The 22,438-nt window shown below is 35.9% G+C and overlaps 1 protein-coding gene across 2 annotated transcripts in view; it reads right to left on the bottom strand.

The window, feature by feature from the left end:
* The window catches only part of LOC149795672 (interstitial collagenase-like), a 157,594-nt gene that overhangs the window by 41,243 nt on the left and 93,913 nt on the right, over positions 1-22,438 (bottom strand). For both annotated transcript variants that reach the window (XM_089965511.1, XM_089965510.1), the window contains exon 3: positions 19,509-19,657. In XM_089965511.1, coding sequence (XP_089821637.1) covers positions 19,509-19,657 — 149 coding nt within the window. The remainder of the gene's footprint in view (positions 1-19,508; positions 19,658-22,438) is intronic.

Raw genomic sequence — 22,438 nt, forward strand, 5'->3', positions numbered from 1 at the left:
ATTATTTTATCCATTTACGTACAATAAAGAACAGTAATGCCTCGAAAGTGTGTTAATACCGCGGACAATTTTTGCTATATTTGTGGGGAAGTGACATTTGCCAACCAGAAGAAAAGTATCAATTCTCAAGTGAAGAAGGCATATCATCTTTACTTCGGATGCAAGGTTGGTGACCAAGACAAGCCTTGGGCTCCGCATATATGCTGTGCTACATGTACAACACAGCTTTCACAGTGGTTGAATTGTAAAAGGTCATCAATGCCGTTTGCAGTCCCAATGGTGTGGAGAGAGCCAAGCAACCACCTAAATGACTGTTACTTCTGCTTGGTTCCTCCTCTTTCCGGCGGAATAACGAAGCGAAAGAAGTCGAGAATAGTCTACCCAAACATTCCGTCTGCATTGAGACCAGTTCCACATGGTGAGGGACTTCCTATTCCAGAACCTCCAGCAGAATATTCTCTTGATTCATCTGACGAAGACAAAGGTGAGTCGACCTGTTCTTCTCCTGGTCCATCAGCATGCAGTGATCCAGATTTTCACTGTGGTGCATCATCAACCCCACACAGAATAACACAGGAAGAACTAAATGACCTGATTCGTGATTTGGACTTATCAAAGAACAAGGCAGAATTGCTAGGATCAAGACTCCAACAATGGAATCTTCTAGAAGAAGATGTCACAATTACTGCATATCGAAAGCGCCACCAGCAATTGGAGCCTTTCTTCAGAAAGGAAAGTAATCTGATATTCTGTTCCGATATTGAGGGCCTCATGAATGCTTTAAAAATCACTCATGACCCACAATAATGGAGACTATTTGTGGACTCTTCGAAACTGAGTCTCAAGGCTGTGCTTTTGCACAATGGAAACATTCTTCCATCTATTCCAGTAGCATATGCTGTCCACATGAAAGAGACATACGATAACTTAAGGCAGCTACTGAATTCCATTGAGTATAACAAGTACAGCTGGCACCTCTGTGGTGATTTGAAGGTAGTTGCCCTTTTAATGGGACTGCAGCAAGGATATACAAAATACATGTGTTTCTTATGCGAGTGGGATAGCCGAGCAAGGGAAATGCACTACATGAGGAAGGAATGGACTCACAGGCAGAATGTAGCCATTGGAGAGAAGAATATCCAACACCCAGCTCTGGTTGAGGCTCAGAAAATCTTGCTACCACCCCTTCACATCAAACTAGGTTTGATGAAGAACTTCGTGAAAGCCATTGACCGGACTTTGCCAGCATTCCGATACCTGCATGAAAAATTCCCTCGACTCAGCGAAGCAAAGATTAAAGAGGGAGTTTTTGTGGGTCCTCAGATTCGAGAGCTTTTCAAAGATGACCGGTTCAACAACTTGCTGGAAGGTGACGCGAAACAAGCATGGAATGCTTTTCGCCTAGTTTCTACAAACTTCCTCGGAAATGTTAGGGCAGAAAACTATAAGGAACTAGTAGAAGACATGTTGATGAAGTATAAGAAACTTGGCTGCAATATGTCTCTAAAGATTCACTTCCTTCATTCCCATTTGGATTTCTTTCCTAGCAACTGTGGTATTGTTAGTGATGAACACGGCGAACGTTTTCATCAAGATATCGCAACAATGGAACAAAGATACCAGGGAAAATGGTCCACTACAATGCTGGCTGACTACTGCTGGACACTCCTCAGAGATGCTCCCGAACAGCTGTACAAGAGACAGGCGAAGAAATCTAAGATGTAGTCAATGACTTGATTTTTTATAGGTAGGCTATTACAGTTGACCTTTTACTATTGGAATGCATTTCGTTATGTAAACATTAATTTCTTGCAGATTACAAAAAAACTAGAGCCAATTTTGCAATTTGACTGTCATATTCGTGTTCAGCACATAAAAATTGATAAGAATTGACTAATTTTATTTCAGTAACATGACTTTTGTAAAAATTTGTTGTCCAGTGTATTCAATGTGACTCGACATATAATAATTCAATTTACAGGTTGAGGCAATGCAGCATGTGCAGTTTTGTGCACAGTCCTTATTTTTACAATGTTCTCTGCTTTGATCTGCTGAGTGTGTCTCTAAAGTTAAATGATCAGTACTGATACATAAGTGATTGTGACATAAGTGGCTTACATATAAAATCTACCCCACCCCACCCCATTTTGGGGAATTATTGCATGTGTTAAATGGTATTTAACCATACAGGCCAATCTATGGGTACCATCATATGAAATTCTGCCATCAGGCCATACTATGCTCTTTTCCCTATGGCCTGAGCTATCTACTTCCACTCTCCAGTGTATAAAACCATCCCCATCTGTCTTTTGTATAGAATTTTTCTCCAAAATCACATGCAAACCATGATAAAAAGACTCCATTATGATTGTCATATGTAAAAACCACCAAATTGATACCCTGGATGCACATGGTAACCATGGAAACAACAAGCTCCTATTATGGTATAGGTCGCATATAGGACTCACGGTACTAATTCCACTCCAATGGTAAACATATGGAAACACTATCATATTCAAAATTCAATAACTTAAAATTTATGGGTGCTGATAATGACACCTATAATTTTTCGTGCACATCTAACCTTGGTGCAAGCTTATGTGTGGAGAACACCATATGACCCGCGGCAATTTGTTTACATACATGTGCATGAAACACGTGTTATTGATTCTGCACCAAATGAATCAGGTGCTACTTTCAGTATTGAGTACTCCTGAGTCAAGCCTGTAAAAATGCTAAAATTGCATCAGTAGAAATTTGTCAATATTTTTTTTTACATTACATATAGGATAAGCTCTCAAAAGGTATTTTTCCTAAAATTTTAATTTTCATTATTAACCAATTATGGACCACCAAACCTGTAAATACTCTATTATTTCTTCACCCATTTCTAGACTGGTTCACAGTTCTTCCATATAATTAGTACCGTGTGTCCTGAATTGTTAGTTGTCAATATATACTATGAGCTAAGAAATTAACGTTGTTGGATCTATTTATATAACTACGATGTGACTTTTTTGGTCCTATGAATGGATGGTGTTAACATTGGAGCAGCAATGTGGGGTTTACAGCTGTTTATTGTCAGCCATATGTGTGCTTGTATTATGTATATTTGATTTAATTTAATTAAATTGTTTGTAAGTTTTACTTTTGTTTATTCCATTACATGCTATTGTAATGTAACTTTAATTACTGGAATAGAGTTCAGTTCTGTCTGATTGTTTTAATTTTTGAGGTAAACAACTTTATAGAAACATTGTATCTAATGCTGACCTAGTTCTTGACCTTTAATCAGAACCAGTGATAATTTGTAGTAAACAATTTTGTTTTATTTTTTTTGTTATTCTTTCTCAGAGTAAGATTCATAAAGCAGCACCAAGGCCATACTTGGACTACATGTTAAATAACATGTATCAATTAGGTTTTTCCAGGGGACTGACCCACATCCGGGCATCTGTTTTGCGTTGTGGCTAGATTTATTGATGATGTCTTGAGAAACTATAGTTATACTTGCCTTAACACTGGAGACGCCCATGTGTTTCATGTTGTGACCAGTTTGGGGCTAATTATCTTATTTTCTTCAATTTATTTGGATTTCAAATTTGTTTTACCAAGTAATACTAGTGCTCTAAATTAATTCTTGGACAAAGATATTTATCAAAATTTATACAGAATTAAAAATTAAACCTGGAATATTATTTTCTGTGATTCAACAAAGAACTGTTGACACATCAGTACGACCCTGACCACAGCGTACGTCATCGTCTTCCATTTTGGATTTCATCGGGATTCGAACTAAGTTTCAATAGGACTTTTTATTACTAGGACTTTTTTTTTTAATTCTTGGATTATTTTTGGATTTCATTAGCAAAACCATAAGTTCTTTTTCTTATTTTTACCTTGTTTTTCAAGGGAAATTTTTTTTTTGGTTAAATTTTATCTTGTTGTCTTGACGTTTTTCTTGTCACGTTTTGTAAGAACCTAAAGACGTGACAGATTGTGTTCGACTTTTAGTTCACGATAGTGATTAATAGTTTCACTGCAGGGGGTTTATTGTCACTAAGGAAGAGCAGACTACACTATCGATCAATTAGTAATGGTAACTTATTCTATTGGAGAAAACCATTAATCTTGGATTATTTTAATTGTCAGTAAAAAGAGAGAAATCGACTGTATGTAGTGTATGTAGAGACATTCGGCATTGCTTGTATAGGATGTAAGGTTATGACCTGAAACCGATCAACAGTAGGGGGTCTGTTTGTAAAATATGATGGGGCTAATTGGAATTACATCACAATTAATACTTCCAGTTCAGGACCCACGAATGTAGTTCTAGTCTATTTTTAGAACATTTTTTCCTCTCTCATTTTGGTGGTGATAGAAGAGTTTTATTTATGCATTTTTGGTAGGGATTTAAAGGTAACTGTTTATTCTTGATAATATGAGCTCAGGGTGTTGTTGTCTGTATGTATTTTGGCGACAGTGCAGCGTGAGTAATAAGGCCTTGGTGATGATCCGGAATTGAAATATGTGTTCTGTTTACATGCTGTTATGTTGACCGTCAATCATCTTAAAAAAGAGCAGGTCAACCTTTGACAAGAACTTCACCGTGAAGTCATCTTTGAAGGTATTTTAGACTAACATATGATTTGCATTGATTGTCACACAGTGGAAAGGTCAGTACTGAGAAATAAATGTAGAGAACATATAGTAAAATTAATTGTGTACTATGTCCAATTCTGAGTCGGAAATGGACTGTATACTCAGTTCAGGGTGTGAGAAACGATCAAAGGATGATGGCGCATTTAATTTATATACCAGGAAAATAGTTACCACATCTAACACTAGGGATTCCACGCCAAAGACAAGGAATCCACGGCTGGTATAAGAGTGAACGGCCGAATGAAGAGTGAACGACCAGAGGGAACAATAGCGTTCCAGTGCAAGTCGGCCCCAACCGACAAGTTTTCCTGATGCTGGAGAGTGACCAGCAACCAGTAATCAGGTTATGCAGACATTCAAGACAATTCAAGTTCAAAACACTCACTCGATTTCGTCATGAAATTTGCCGTGAAAGGAACTGCTAATTGCATTTTACAACTTTGAGATAATTAATTTTCCTTGTGGTGGTGCATCCTACAATTTGCTCTTGTACAATTTTATTTCGTTTTTAGAATTAATTAAAATGTTATATTATATATGGGGGGGGGTAGTGTTGTTCTATTCTGTATCTCTGCTCAGATCTCCATATATTCCAACTATTAATTATAGATTTTATTTTAATATTCGCTCGTTCCGGACTATAACACAGTTGCCGATTGTCCTCTAGACATCGAAAGCCACCTTCAACAAGGAATAATCCAATACATTAATATTATTATTATTATTATTATTATTATTATTATTATTATTATTATTATTATTGTTGTTGTTATATTTGTTTTTGTTGTTGTACTTAATAAGTTTTAATGCTTTATGTCATATTAGTGCATATTCCCATCATTTTAGTTTTCCAACTGTTGGATAGATATTGCGTATTTTAATCTAACAATGAAGTAAGTAAAGGTTTGTTCATAAAAAATCTAAGTTTGATCTTTCAGATAAATTTGAAGAAAAACTCTACCACATGAACATTAATATCGCTTGCAAACATTAAAAGCTAGTAGTTAACTGGCAACATGCAATGTGTGCAAACATTTCGTTCTCCTTAATAAAGTGCAAAAATATTATGCGTACTTTACTGATTAACAAGTAGAGGTTTTCATGGATTTCATCTGGAACAAATAAGCTAAATTGCCCGTTGGCTTCCATGCGAATGAATGTGTAATTGTACACAAACTTTCTTTACCTCAAACTGTCTTTCCCACTGTAATATTGCGGAATCATTAACCGATATTTATGACGCCATCATGGGAGAATCAGTTCAAACGAATTCAGAAAGTCTGAAAGCGCCTAAAAGATATGCTAATTTATCTAAGGTCGCATTTTTGGCTGACCATAAAAACTGCAGCATATCGAGAAAACTTCTGATTTTAAATAAAATACGTTGGCAACAACCATGGGCTATTTATGTAAAAAAAGACATAGTTTCAACTCAGAATGGTCTTTTTAAGGTAGGATTTGTTTTCAAGGTAGTTTTTGTAGTCATGCAGATATATGAAAGTAAAGTTCATTTAAAAACAGACAACAGCTTGAGAAGTCAGGCTGACGTCGCGTCATTAGTGCTAATACGCCTCCAAATAAATATCTGCTGAAAAGTTTGTGAAAAGCTCAAATTTTGGAGTTTGAAGATATTGTGTGAATTTCAACAAGAAATATATCGAACAAAATGCAGACATTGAAGTTTTAAGCTGAAAGCGTGCAGTCATCTAACCCAATTTTGAAAACAAATATATTTTTTTGATAAAATGACAAAAAAATAGTTTTTCGATCTGTTTCCCAACATACTTTAACATCGAAAAATTATCTAACTCTGTACTCAAGCAGTCATCAAGCCAGCTCTGGAAAGACTTGCGTTATTTTCTGAAGGAATTGTTCCCAAAAGAACCCTGATGAAAACCTAATGTTAACCAGTAACAATGTTGATAATATATTTATCAATTTAAATTTCTGTAGAAAATAAACTGCTATAGAGTTCTGTATGGAACAGTAAAGAAGCAATGTACATTAGGTTATGTCCTGTAGATACTGTGAAAATCTCGTATAATCTCGTTGAATCGACGGAATGATCCAAATGATAATCTATACGATCTCCTATATTTCTACAGGGAATTTTATATCAAATCGTATATTGTTATGTATATCTATATTTCTGTAACATCTGGTATATGGTTTTATTTAATTTTCGTAATTTTGTATTCATGGTTGTAAACTGTATAGAATAGTTTTAGTTGCGGATTGTGTGCATAGTTTGCCTCTGTTGAAAACACAAATCACGATGAATCTATAAATAATTGTTTACGTACGTGTTGACAATTAGTAACAAAAAAAAATCGTAATAATAAGACTTAAAATGGCGCCTATGGTGTAGTTTCTCAGTGACTATGGAAGTTTTGAGAAAAATGATGTGGCTTACGTGAGGTCATGCGAATATAGTATGTCGTGACTTAGTACGTCGTAAATCAATAGTGTATGTTGTCATATGGGGTCCATTACGAAATACAGTCGCAATTTAGGGCGTATGTAAGGAGAAAGTTAAGCATTCAATTTCGTTCCCATTTCCGGAGTCATTCACACGTTTGTATTCCTGATGTAAGTCTGCAGACGTATTTTATGTTGTACTTAGATATTTTTAGAGAAGAAAAAACATTTGTTTGGACTGTTCACTGGTGATAGAAAGTTCTCATTATTTGAAAAATAATATTATTCTGGAACTGTTATAAATTATTCAAAAGAATTCTGGACAACGCCATCTTGACAACGTCACGGTTCTTGGAGGACCAATACATTTCCAGTATTGAAATTATATGGGACATTTCATTTGTTTAGGAATTTCAAATACTTGTACAGGGACAAATTTGGATTCACTTCATTATACTGTACGTTCCTCACATTTTTCTTTTATCACTTGAATAATTAAATTGTTTACTAAGTTTTACAAAACTTTTTAGTTTTGCTTTTTTTCTGTTACTTAAGTGTGTGACCATAGAGTCGTAACAATATCAAATTATTTCCAGATGAATTGTTGTGTTGCGTCACTCTTCACATGCTCATGAGACGACATAAACCTATTATCCTCCATTGTGATGAATGTATAGAATCTCTGTACGTGTTTTCGACGACGCATCGCGCCCATTTGTCGGGTTCAATGCATTATTTAGCTAAGATGTCGTAGCCTCGATGTGGTCTCGAGGCTACGAAGTGATTCAAAACCTTCAATGTAGCTATATTTATTAGAAGTGTTTACGTTTCCAAACAATGATGTCATGTCTTTACTTGCCACACAACAAAAAAACAAGGCTGAATACGGTAGTAGTTATTACATATATTGATTTATTGATACATATATGCTCATTATAGTACCCCATCCACAGAGTAGGGGTACTAATATTAGTAATATTGCTTTGTATAGTTCCAATATTACGTACCTCCACTACACGAATTAAAATCAATCAGAAGGAAAGGGTTTTACTGCCAACCGGCCTCTGGTATCGTCTTACCAGTTTAAATCTAGGACCAGCAAGTTTATCCTTTCTAGTCTTTCTTTCGTCAAAACTGACCTTTCTGGCTATTCACTGTGTCACCTTGGTCATTCATCATGACTTGACACGTGTTCATCTCCTGGCTGTCCTAGTACATTGCTTGGACACAACCGGACTGCTTCATGATTTTGAGAATGATATTGATGTTTATCATCTTTAATAATTCGAATACATTACTGCTGATGTTATTAATAAGAAAAGAAGTGGCGAAAAATTAAATCAAGGATTATGTTCCATTTGGAATAACGCCTGTTACATTCTACTTTTAATTTTTCGTGGCGCGAAATACGACTTTAAACACGAACTGATTTATAGCCAGAACGAGATTGCAAAATCTGAGATAATTCCCTGAGGTAATACATCGAGATAATCAGAAATGCCAATACATTAGTTTTCTACTTAAATAATACGGTGTACACCAATGTTGTTTACCATAATTTACTATCTACTTTAACTTTGTTATTTTTGGCAGCTGTTGTATGTGCATTGTATTTAATATTATATAGTTAATAGCCTGTAAGAACGGAATGCAAAACCTGGCATTGGAATTAATGTAGCTTTCAAAGATGAGAATTTTACACGAATCTTTGAGATCCAAGAGATGCAAACCTATAAAAGAAAATTTCATTTTCGCTTTATTTACAATGCGCCTATCACATATTCCTGCACATTTTAAAAGATTGGCTGGGGTGTACCTATGATTTATGAGTAAACGTCTGTCTTTTAACTGAAACATTTTATGAATACCAGACCAAGTAAATTGGCATATATTTGTTGCAAAATGAATGGCTGAGAATTTATTGTTTCTGTTGGCATTCATTCGAAGTGTAACTACTGTAAATTTCTTGTTTCTGTTAGCTTTTATTTATCTTTGTTAAGACCTGATGACGCACACCGTCTCACACGCAGGATTATTCTTGATTTCCTTAGAGTGTTTACATTTGGCTTTGATTACTTTGGCGTTTACTCCTGTTCATGGTATGAACAAAACAGCAAGTGAAGCATGTCAAAGATCAATGTGGCATACAAATAACCGTGTGATTATTTGTGAAACATAATTACATTATTCACAGTTATATATATATATATATATATATATATATATATATATATATATATATATATATATATATATATATATATATATATATATATATATATATATATGGTCTTAAAATTAGTAGTGGAAAAGAGCGATACCAAACAAGTTTTGCAAAATTCAACAAATAATTCATCCCTCTAGAATACAAAGTGGAAATGTTAAGAACAATTCGAATTAGGATCCAAATTATCATCGATTTTCTAACATAAGCCCTTATGTGCCAATAGCACGAATTGTAATGATGTGCAGTCATTTGTTGAATCACAGTAATACAATCCAATAAGTATCTTGTTTCAATTAACTCCAAATTAATGACACTGTCCAAGAGTATTATTATATGGCAATTTATAATTCCAGTGAATAATACATAATTTCACCTAAATCTAAATCTGAATACAACAATACAAATGATTTCTGCCCAGATAATATCGCTGGAATAAATTATTTTTTCCCGTAAACAACATGAGTATATAAAATAAGACAATGAATACATTAACTGGAGAAAAGCTAAACTAATAAAGACGTTAGTGTCGCTAAGCCAAATATCAAAGCCAAATATCAAAGGCAAGCATTCCTTCTTGATTCTGGCATAATTTGATGGTTCTTATATAATTCTTTTAGAACAATATCACACTGGATGATATATTTTGTCTGCTTAAATCAACACTGCTCCAACCCCAACATCACTTGCATAAATAGACAATTTGAATGATTGACGGAAATGTGGAATTGAAAACACTGGTGCACTGGTAAGTATGGCTTTTAACTGATCAAAAGCCTCCTGACATTTTTCATTCCAATGAAACTTGGTTATCTCTCTCAATAAATTAGTCTGGGGTTAATCAATTATGTAAAAATTGCAACAAAATTTCCGATAGTATCCAGCCATACCACAAAATCACATCAGCTGCATTTTACTGATAGGCACGGGAATTCATAGATAGCCTTGACCTTAGCATATATAGGTTTAACTTGCCCATGTCCCACGATATGTCCTAGAAATGTAACACAAGCACAACAAAACTCACTTTGCAAAATGAATTGTCAGTGAATCTGTCAACAATATTCGAATCGTCCTCAAATGGTCTTTCCAGATTTCATTGTAGATGATGACACCATCAGTGTAAGTGTCAGCATAATCATGTTCATTAAACGTTGAAAAGTACATAGCAATCCTTTCATCCCAAACGGCATCACTTCATATTGATAAAGTCCATCTGGAGTTAAGAATGCCAAAATTTCCTTTGCCCTTTAGTCAGTGAAATTTGCTAGAATCCTTTCAGAAGTCAAACCTGGTGACATATTTTGCATTTACAATTTTGTCAATGCAGTCTTTGATTCTTGGCAATGGAAATTAATCTGTTTTAGTCATACTACTTCCCTTTCCCTAGTCGGCGCATATTCGGAAGGTATTATATGGCATCAGTACAAAGTATATATGGTTAACTGCAGTTACATTTTGCTCGATTCTATCAAAAATAATTCTCCAGTTTTCCTGTTTGAGAAGTTTCATCATGTACACAGGCTGTTTTACATGTTAGGAATCTGCAATTTTAGAGTTGTGATATATTTTATTTGTTCGTATTGGAACATCAGAAAACAAGTGCTCATAATGAAGTAACAGCTGTTTTGGTTCGTTCTTTATTTTTGTTGAGGAAGATGTCAAAGTTTCTGGTCCAGATTATTCACAATTTCTGAATTCTGATGATTGGAAATCCAAAGTCACTACAGTCCGATCGTATTTCTGTATATCTGTATCAACATACCCTTTTGACATAGTATATGGCAAAGTTGTTTTTGTTTTCGCCTCCCACGTGTATTAAATAACGTAGTTTAAATCACTTGCTTTCCTTTTAACTGTAAAAAGGACCACAGTACTTAGCCTGAAGAGGTTTTGTAGTAAGGGTAAGAGAGACAGAACTCTAACTAACACCAGACTGAAAACTCCTTTACGTTTGTATTTTTATTGTACCTTTATTTCATTTTTGACTGAGTAGGGTGCAGATTAGCTTTTGCAACTTCACAAGCCTGTGACAATTTATATTTAAAATTAGAAACATATTCGAGAAGATTAATGTATGTGTCTTCATTTGAAAGAAGTTTCTTTGTTAACACCTTCAATAACAAACGGACAGCGTGTTCGAAAACTAGCACAAAGGGACCATATGTTCGAAAACTAGCACAAAGGGACAGTGTGTTAGAAAACTAGCACAAAGGGACAGTGTGTTCGAAAACTAGTACAAAGGGACAGTGTGTTCGAAAACTAGCACAAAGGGACAGTGTGTTCGAAAACTAGCACAAAGGGACAGTGTGTTCGAAAACTAGCACAAAGGGAAAGTGTGTTCGAAAACTAACACAAAGGGACAGTGTGTTCGAAAACTAACACAAAGGGACAGTGTGTTCGAAAACTAACACAAAGGGAATATATCCTAAAAATTCTTGAAGTGATTTTCGAAAAGCAAACAACAGTACATCAATGCATTCGTCCAAATATTTTCCGGAATCAGAACGGTATGACTAAATTACATTTGTCAAATTTTAATGAATCTTTCTAAAGACGTCTGGCTTTTAGGGTGATGGGATGAAGACTTGCATTGCTGGATTCTTAATTCATGCATAACTTGCTGAAATATTCCAGACATAAGATTTGACCCTTGATAATATTGTACAGATTTGAAAAGGCCAAAATTGAATAAAAGTTTTATTAAAGCTTTTACTAGTGTGTTAGTATTAATATTAATTAAAGGATTATCCTCTGGAAATCGTGTGGACGCACACATTTTGGTCAACAAGTATTGGTTGCCTGACACGATCTAAGGTATGAGACCGGCATAGTCTATCATTATTCTGCTACATGGTTCGTCAAATGCAGCAGTAGGACGCAGATGAGCCTTAGGTATCTTTTGATTGGACCATTTGACAAGTGTGAGAAGATCTGGAATATTTACAAACAGAACTTATGATTTTTGGCCAATAGAACGTTTGATTTCTCTTCACTGCAGTAAATTATTATTTGTGTGCATCACATAGCGTCGTATCCGCTATACATACAAACATAACACATTTAAACAAGCGATTTAATGATTGTACGTTTTACCTATAAAGATTCTAGCTCATTTTTATTTATATTTGCATTCAAGCATAGACTGGTTGCCTTGGCAGGCTTTCAGTTCGGTAACAGACTATGCACCCAAATTTCGACGGTGATTTTATTTCTGTCTTCTATATCCCGTTTCTCCATGGTTTCAAACATGATTCTGATTGTGATGGGAGTAAAATTCCGCTCTTGTAGCAACAACGCGTCCGTGCGCAGTCCGCTCGTACGGATACACGCCTTTCTTCGTGGTCAGGCCCCTATTAGAAGGACAGTATCGACGAGTGAACCTGAAGTTCTCCGTCGTCAGAATGATCACTAACTTCTCTAGGGCTATGTTCCTAAACGGGATCGAATCGATGAAATGCAATTATCCCAGCCAAATCGTCATGTATTTTTCCATGTTGTTGATGATCACGCTGCTGATCGGTGGGTATGATTCCGTGGCTACTGCTTGCATGATCAAGTGGCCATCGTACCCACGCAGATTATGAAGAACTACAAGAATTTCGGTTTTGTTGGGGTAACTTCTCATCTGCAGATTACATGTGTTTTGTGGCGGTGATCATAAACTTTGGAACCATGAATTTTACTTTAATCGCTGGACGGGATGATGCTCTTTGAAAGCATTTCCATCAATGAGTGGCTGCAGCAAACTCGAGATTGTTATCATCCGTCTTAAATGTTGGTGAACCGAGGTGCTCTTGAATCCACTTTGCTGTGACTTCCATTGACTGGAGGAATACCTCCACTGTTTCTGGTGCGTCGGCACTCTGGGCGTGGTAAAGAACCGGTGGCTCTACTTGCCATCGCCTCGAACTACGACGCACCAAAACCCGCATGGAATTTGTTCTGCCACTTGCACTGTCTGGTCAGCCTCTGTGCCTTTGTCCACGGCCACATTCGGACATTCAAAATCCGCGTAGATGATTCAGGGGGCCTTCATCTTTCTCTTCACTGCAGAAAATTTGATACTGTTTTTACCAAGCTCTAGCATGATGGTGTGCTGTGGTTTTTCACTGATATCGCTGCAGTTAAAGTCGTGGCTAGTCAGTAATTCTTGAGTGCTAAATACATATACATACATATTTCTTGATGTGGTGCTTGCTGCTAAAGTTAAGCAGCCGACCAAGATTTAGTATCCATATGTAGTGCGAGATCAATTCTTTACATTACATGGGTTGATGACATTACATAAATTCAGGAAAAAGAATTTGTTTGTGCTTTTCTGATTTTGCTAAAGCGTTTGATTCCATTATCATGGATAATTATGGTACCAATTACTTCAGTTAGGAACAATAAATAAATATTTAATATTGAACATTCTATGTATGAAAATATCAAAAGAAGATTGATGTTCAGTAATACTTTGTCAAAGGATGTGTATGCTGAAGTGGCGTGCGCCAAGGAGAGCGTGTTTAGACTTTTAATTTCCAAAGTTTATAAATGATATTGAAAAATTTAACATTAGTGTTCAAGGTGCTGACATAGGTATATTCAAGCTATCTAAGGTTTTGCATGGAGATGATCTAGTTATATTTTCTGAGTCAAAACAGGGTCTGCGAAATGGCTTACGTGCTCTGAGTACATGTGGGAACAAGCAGAGCCTCAAAGACAATACAAACAAAACCAAAATTATGGTTTACCCCGAGGTAGAAGAATTGCAGGTGATCATTTATTCATCTTTAATGGCTAGAGTCAGAGGTTGTTAATACATTTGTATTTCTTGGAATTGTTTTTATAACACGGGGTTCTTTGACATTTGCTCAGCAAGTATTAAGTAAACATGCTCCAAAGACCGCTCCAGTGGCCTAAGTGGTTAGAGCTTCCGCCTCGGATGTGGATGTCGCGAATTTGAACCCAAACCGAGTCATAAAAAAGACTTGTACAAATGGTACTCGCAGCTACCTCGCTTGGCGCTCAGCATTAAGAGATTAGTGTTATTAATGGTTGACCTGGTGTCAGGATAATGTGACTGGATGCGACATGATGCCCTTGTGCTAGACATCACTATCAACTGCCATACTGCAGACATCGTAGCGATATGGCTAAAATTGTTAACGCTACATTAAAAATTTAACACAAACACACACAAAAGCTTCAAAGGCATTGTTAGAAGTTGACACATATTCATACAAATTTGCCCCCAAAGGAAAAGTGTGAACTTTTTAGACACTAATTCACAATTGTTAACTATGAATCACAATCAACTGAATGCATTCAAGAAAAGGGTGTTGAACGGTTGCAGTTAAATTTTTATGAAAGAAGTCGTGTTTGATTTTATATATGGTGAAGCAGGAATGGTACCTTTACTGATGAATATATATTACCGCATCCTGCAACACTGGACCAAGCTCATCTCTGTAGATAATATAAAATATATATCTGTCATATATATAAAACCTAATGCTTACTTACTTTCCGTCCTGGAAATAACAACTTGGCATTGTTAGTCTGGAATTTATTAAACAGTCTTGTTCTGGAGGAGGTCAATCAAGCTGTTGTGACCAGAGAGATTTTCTAATCTTTCACTAAACAACGTCGAACTGACTAGTTCATTCAAAATTGGAAAACTGGAGATCATTTATACAGGAATTTTCATCTCATTTTACCTATAAGGTGTATTTGGATATAGAAATAACTGACAATATCGTTAACAAAAATAACTTTTGAAAACAAAGAAATCTGCCTATACTTTACACATTGAATTAGAGAGAGACCACAATTTACCTCTCTAAATCAAAGACCTTTAAATACTCCGAAAAATGAGTATTACTTTGCATTGCAATGTAAATGTTCTTTGCAATAAAATTAGTATTGTTATCGTCATTATTATTATTATTATTATTATTATTATTATTATTATTAGTTTGGTTGTTGTTCCTTACGTCGTTGAAGGATACTGCCTGTTTGGATTTTATTCACTCCTTTTTTGTTCGATTTCCCCAGTCCCCTCTCTTTCCCATTTTAGTCAACCATAAAATAACATTGTTTTATTTTTCGGGGGAAGGAGAAATAAAAATGTGATTACCGATACCCGAAGACGGTGGTTGGGGAGCTGGGAAAGCCTACCCAGCAGGATAAAATTTTATCTCAAAACGAGGCTGAACAGGTCATTTCCGGTAGTGCATAACCCGGCCGGATCCAGATGGTTGGTCCGGGTATCCGTCCATCCCTATTTACGATTAATGCTAATGACAATCGTTCAAAACAATGGCACTCAGCTTCTATCTTTCCAAATCAATGTCGATGAAAATCTCTCTCTCTCTCTCTCTCTCTCTCTCTCTCTCTCTCTCTATATATATATATATATATATATATATATATATATATATATATATATATATATATATATATATATATATATATATATATATATATATATATATATATATATATATATATATATATATATATATATATATATATATATATATATATACGTACATACGTATGTGTATGTACGTACGTATGTATGTAAGTAGTATAAGGGGCACCCCTTATACTACTTATGTATGTATGTATGTATGTATGTATGTATGTATGTATGTATGTATGTATGTATGTATGTATGTATGTATGTATGTATGTTTAACCTGCATATGCAGACTGGATCTCAATCAGCTGATTGAAGAGCGAAAGTGGAAGATTTCAAGTCGTAAAACGTCGAATCATGTGGAGGTGGGGGTGATGGTGTCTTGGAAATATAAACTCGCACAAAGTGAATAAAATTGTCATTATCTTGTCATAATGTTAGACCAAATAGAAATTGGATTGACCTTTATGTATGATTTTCGAGCGATACAAGTGTGACATAGCTCCGAACACTTTGCTAATCTGATTCGGTCTAACTGATCAAAAACAGCTATTTGTTTTCATATCTGTCCCCCATAACGACCACCATAATGAAAAACAAATCATTATTGGGAAAAATTTATTGGTCTCCAGATTGTACCCGGCGTATTCAGTTTTTGGAAAGTGAGCTGCCTGGCAATAAAGACCTTTTTTAATCTTGTAGCAAATCAAGCTATAAAAAAATGAATCGGTAAACCAGTCAATCAATAAGTCGGTACTTTAATAATACAAATTTATACAACGATCCTTCACAACGAGAGATAAATAATTAAATCGAACTATTCAAGTCCTAAATAATAACAGTTCTGAGATAAATAAAATAGTAGAGGGCCGCCCACATAATTATTTGGGACGGAAACATGTTTAGAAATGAAACCCTTTGCTCCCGTTTGGGCATCTATGAAATTGTGTGACTTTTTCAGAATGCAACAATGTATTCAATGGAATTTGCATATCGCATTTTTCATCTGCATGCAAAATGCTTGGCTGAAATAGTTTTAGATAAATAGATAAATGGAATTCGATTTTTATATTCAAGCTTGGCTCTCTTACCTTGAAAGGCGTTGAATACTAGCAACACGAAAGTGATCCGACTGACCGAATCGGTGGCATGATTGATATGTTTAACGAGACCGAATTGGTGGCATAATCATTAGATTTAACGAGACCGAATCGGTAGCATAATCATTAGATTTAACGAGACCGAATCGGTGGCATAACTGATACATTTAACGAGACCGGAATCAAGTTCGATAACTGATAAGTTTAACGAGACCGAATCGGTGGCATAATCTATAGCTTTAATGAGACCGGCGCCATAATGGATATGTTTAACCAGACCAAATCGTGGCATAATTGATATGTTTAAATAGACAGAATCGGTGGCATAATAGATAGGCTTAACGACACCTGATCGGTGGCATAATTGACAGATTTAACGAGAACGGAATCTGTGGCATAAGTGATACGTTTAACGAGACCGATTCGGTGACATAATTGATATGTTTAACCTCACCGAATCGCTGGCACAATTGATAAGTTTAACGAGACCGAATCGGTGACATAATTGATAGATTTAACGCGACCCAATCGGTGGCATAATTTATAGGTTTAACCAGACCAAATCGGTGTCATAACTGATACGTTTAACGAGGCAGACTCGGTAGAATAATTGATAGGTTTAACGAGACCGAATCGGTGGCATAACCTTTAGATTTATCAAGATCGAATCGTTGGCATAATCCTTAGATTTAACGAGACCGAATCGCTGGCATAATTGATAGGTTTAACGAGACCGGAATCTGTGGCATAACTGATGCGTTTAATGAGACCGAGTGGGTGGCATAATTGATAAGCTTAACGAGGTACCCTCTTATACATTCCCAGATAAATATAGGAATTCCCCAATAAAAATAGCATAATGTTATTAATCAATGTAAGATAAACTGTATCTGGGTCCATGTACTACGCACTGAACCGAAGAAATAAATTGTAGTAAAGTATTATTTCAACACTAAATCGAGGATTTGGATGGATGTTAAGATTCATCTATTTAATTTTTGTTTACATATTTTTTAATTTATTTTAGCTCTAAAAAGAAAAGCAGAATTTTTAAATTCATGTAATGAACATGTTTGAACATTTATTTTCAACTATGTATGTCCGCAGCCACGTTTGTCTTATAATGGTCCATGAAAGTCCTAAATTAATAAAATGCTCATTACAAATTTCAAAACCTGAAATGTACTGGTCTTCCAAGAATATTGATGTTGTGAAGATGGCATTGTCCAGAATTCCTTCGAATAGTAGTATAGTCAAAATAATGAGCACTTTCTATATCCAGTGTACAGTCCAAACAAATGCTTTACCTCTCAAATAAATATAAGTACAACATAAAAAAACGTCTGCATACTTACAACACGAACACCAGAAATGTGAATAAAACCAAAACGAATGAAGCTGATTGGTCAATTCTCACTTTATATACACTGTCTACTGCGACTGTATTTCGTAATAGACCCCGCGTGACAGAATACACTACTCATTTTTCGTCGAATCTGCCTATTCATGTGACATAGCCCAGCCAATGAAAAGTTACAGAATACTTCTAAAAACGTCTAAACCCCACCAGCCACTGAGAAACGAAGCCATAGGCGCCATTTAAGTCTTATTATTAGGATTATTATCAATAATTGTCAACGCATACGTAAGAATCCTATACAATAGTATGTTCTTTACAGATTCAGGTCACGTGGGCAAATCTATCTAAAGATATTCTGTCCAAATTACAGCCATGAATAAAACTTATGAAAGTTAGATACAATTATGCATGCATGTATGTATGTATGTGTGTATGTATGTATGTATGTATGTATGTGACCGCTCAGGTAGCCTAGTGGCTAGTGCGTTTGCAGTGTGACAGTTTATAGTGATGCCTAGCACTGGGCATAATGCCGCAGACATGTAGCATGATGTCCAACCCAGTCACATTATCCTGACACCAGGCCGACCAGTCCTAACACTAACCTCTTAATGCTGAGCGCCAAGCGAGGCAGCTGTTAGTACCATTTTTGTAAGTCTTTGGTATGACTCGGTCGGGGATCGAACCCACGACCTCCCGCATCCGAGGCGGACGCTCTAACCACTAGGCCACCGGAGCGGTACTACTGTGAATAATTCAAAGACTCTTAATACATCATCACACTTCAGGTTACTGGTACATTAGTACATTCAAGACCACTGGCATATCGATACATTCAGAGCTGGACCTTAATTCGAACACCACTGGAATTTAAATAGAACTTTATTCATTAGGACTGGTGATAAAACCTTTGGAATATTTGGGATTTAATTCGTAATATTGTAAAGTTCTTTCAAAGGTTTCATTCTGTATTCGAGGGAAATAAATCATTTGTTGAATTTTGGAAAACGTGTTGGTTTTCGCTCTTTTCTATTACTTAGTTTAAGACCATGTAGTTGTAATAAATACGTTAACTGATCACACAATGTGCAATACGTTTTCATTGTAACATCATGTATATTTTGTTGGTTATAAAATCGTACAAAGAATACATGCATGAAAAATAAGAACTTTCTGAAAAGAGCGCTCTTTAACAACTGTGGTGACAGTAGTCGTTCTGATGAAATCGAACGGCAACCTACTTCACCATACTTAAACACACACTGAGAGAGAGAGAGAGAGAGAGAGAGAGAGAGAGAGAGATTATCTAAGGCCTTTAATTCTTTAATTACTTACAATAATGATATAAATGGAATCCCCATATCCTCGAGGTATGGTCTAGCAGGTTGACGTCTGGATAAGAACAACGGGGTTCTAACATTTTCTTCAAGACTTTTTTGTTCATTTTCCCTGTCTGCTTCAGTCCATGGAATTCTTGATACATGCTAAAGAAATTGAAAAGACAATTTGGTATTTACAGCTAGATCGGTAAAAACTTAAAGAGCATTGTATTTGCAATCACATGGTATTAGTATGACATTAAATAATTTTGTATATTACACATGTATCACGACATACTATCATGCAAATGATATACACGTTATATTGTGACATAATGTCATACAAGGAATACGCGTTATATCAAGACGGTGTTTTACAACGGATATATATGACATATCACAGAATGTCATACAAGGGATATGTGTTATATCAAGACGGTGTTTTACAACAGTTATATATGACATATCACAGAATGTTATACAAGGTATATTACGTTACATCAGGACATAGTGTCATACAAGGAATGTGTTACATCACGACAAAATATAATGCAAGGGAAATAAATGTATTTTACATGTTACAATATCGTACAATGAATATATGCCTTATATAATGACAGTGTTGTACAAGGGATGCGTGTTATATCACGACATAACGACTAGGTGTGATATCAAGACACAATTCTTTCACGGAATAGGGCAAGCAAATAATTTGGTATGCATTCAAAACAATTTGGTTTATTGACTTCATTGACTCATACAGCGTTACCTAGGGTGGTTCGTTTGCTTTTTGTTTTGTATGACTGAACAATACATTCATCTCGTCGTAGGTCGCTCGCGGCGAGATTCTCGTATAGCACGGTATGCACGGGTACTTCAGCCTTGGTCGTGTGCATTTTTTTCTCATGCTTTTATAGGAGGCTTATTGTTATATGCGATACATTGATCGCTTGGATCTTGTCAGAGATTGTTAACACCCTTACTTCGAACTACAGCCGGTGGGTAAGTGGTAAATCTTATACAAATCAGTTTGTAAGCGAGTTTTGACAGTCTAAATGCCTTTCTTCAATTTACTGCCTTTATTTGTTTTTCTGCGGGTTTAATACGCTAGTAAAAGAGTCGGTATGTTACAATTTATCGCTAAGGGCTTTATTTGACATAAAACAATTTAGTAACATATATTTATGGATTTCTCCTATGTAATATTGTTTATTCCTTGTTATCACCAGATTGTTTTATTTATAGCTGTCGTAACTGACTATATGGATGGATGGATAGACGGATAGATCGGCTAGAAGAACCTGGATGGTTAGGCTAGTATCCGTAGTGTGGCAGTGAAGCGATTTCAACCGACAGTGAATCTGCTTCATGTGGGAATTGTTGAATGTGGACGTATAATTCTGGAAAAGGACGAGGAATTATGACGTGAATTCTCAACTCCTCGATAAGGTCTATTACGTTGTGTTAATGTATGCAAGGACACGTGGTTGTGAACCATATTTTATTTGCTTTGCAGCAGGTGTTTATTTCAACCATACTTAACTTGCTTTGTAACACGTGGTTTTTTGTAACTACACTCAATTTATTTTGTGGCATGTGATTGTGTGAACCATGCATGTTTTTCTATTGTCATCGTATGGTTGTGTGAACCATGCATGATTTTTCTAGTCATCGTATGGTTGTGTGAACCATGCATGATTTTTCTACAGTCATCGTATGGTTGTGTGAACCATGCATGGTTTTTCTACTGTCATCGTATGGTTGTGTGAACCATGCATGGTTTTTCTACTGTCATCGTATGGTTGTGTGAACCATGCATGGTTTTTCTACTGTCATCGTATGGTTGTGTGAACCATGCATGGTTTTTCTACTGCCATCGTATGGTTGTGTGAACCATGCATATTTTATTTTTGCGTCATACGATTATGTGATTCATACTCGTGTCTATTCCTTTGTCTCGTATAATTCCGTAAATATTCTTTTCATTGTGCACATTGTGAATGTGAGAACCGCTCGTATTCTTGTTACACATACGTGTATTACACATACGTGTATTACACATACGTGTGTTACACATACGTGTGTTACACATACGTGTATTACACATACGTGTATTCGTAACATGTTCAGCTTAGTAGTGTAATATATGTAGTGGGTGGGTGTGCGAGTAACTTTGCATACGTGTAGTAGTGAACATTTATTCATAAACGTTCATACCTCACATTGTGGTGCGTTATCATTCCACAAAGGCGTCCATTCGGTTTCAATCCTGTTACAAATTCCATAGAAGAGGTACGTTACATCACGAAATAAAGTCATGTAGCTGATATATGTTGCATGACGAAAAAAAGCCCTGCAGCGGATACAAGTCGCAACTTCATTATCAAAGACTATAGGGCGATTAATAACGTTCAAATTGACTTTTTTCCGTATCGAGTTAGGAACACACTTTCAGTACCGTATACGAGTCCAACTACAAACTACACAGACCAAATCTGCCATCGCAGAATGGGCCGGCGAATCTGGGAATATGAAGTTTGTTGGAATTAATCAGTACACTCAGCAGCATAGACCTTGATCTGTCGGCGCATTATGCAACGTTGTCAGGGTCTGTTCACTGCAGAGTTTATACGGTTATTTATTGAAATTGCATGAATTGAACCGTGCAAGTTCATTATTGTATAGCTTTTTAAAGATTGATTTTTAATTTGCAATCTATACGAAAGTTTGTTCATGACATCTTCAAAAAAAGGATCACTTTTTTCGACAATACGTTTACTTATTGCTTATCAAGTATCATTAGTGCATCCGGCGTTTTCTTTCTTCTCTGAAATACTAAGTTTGCAGCTATGCCGAACAGCAAGGTAGTTTTCCATGAATTAAATAACATGCCTATAATTCACGTTCACACCAGTTACCCAAGGTACATATCACAGCCTCTTTGGC

The sequence above is a fragment of the Sinohyriopsis cumingii genome, chromosome 7 (assembly GCF_028554795.1).
Source record: "Sinohyriopsis cumingii isolate HCF-2022 chromosome 7, ASM2855479v2, whole genome shotgun sequence".
Classification (NCBI taxonomy): Eukaryota; Metazoa; Mollusca; class Bivalvia; order Unionida; family Unionidae; genus Sinohyriopsis; species Sinohyriopsis cumingii.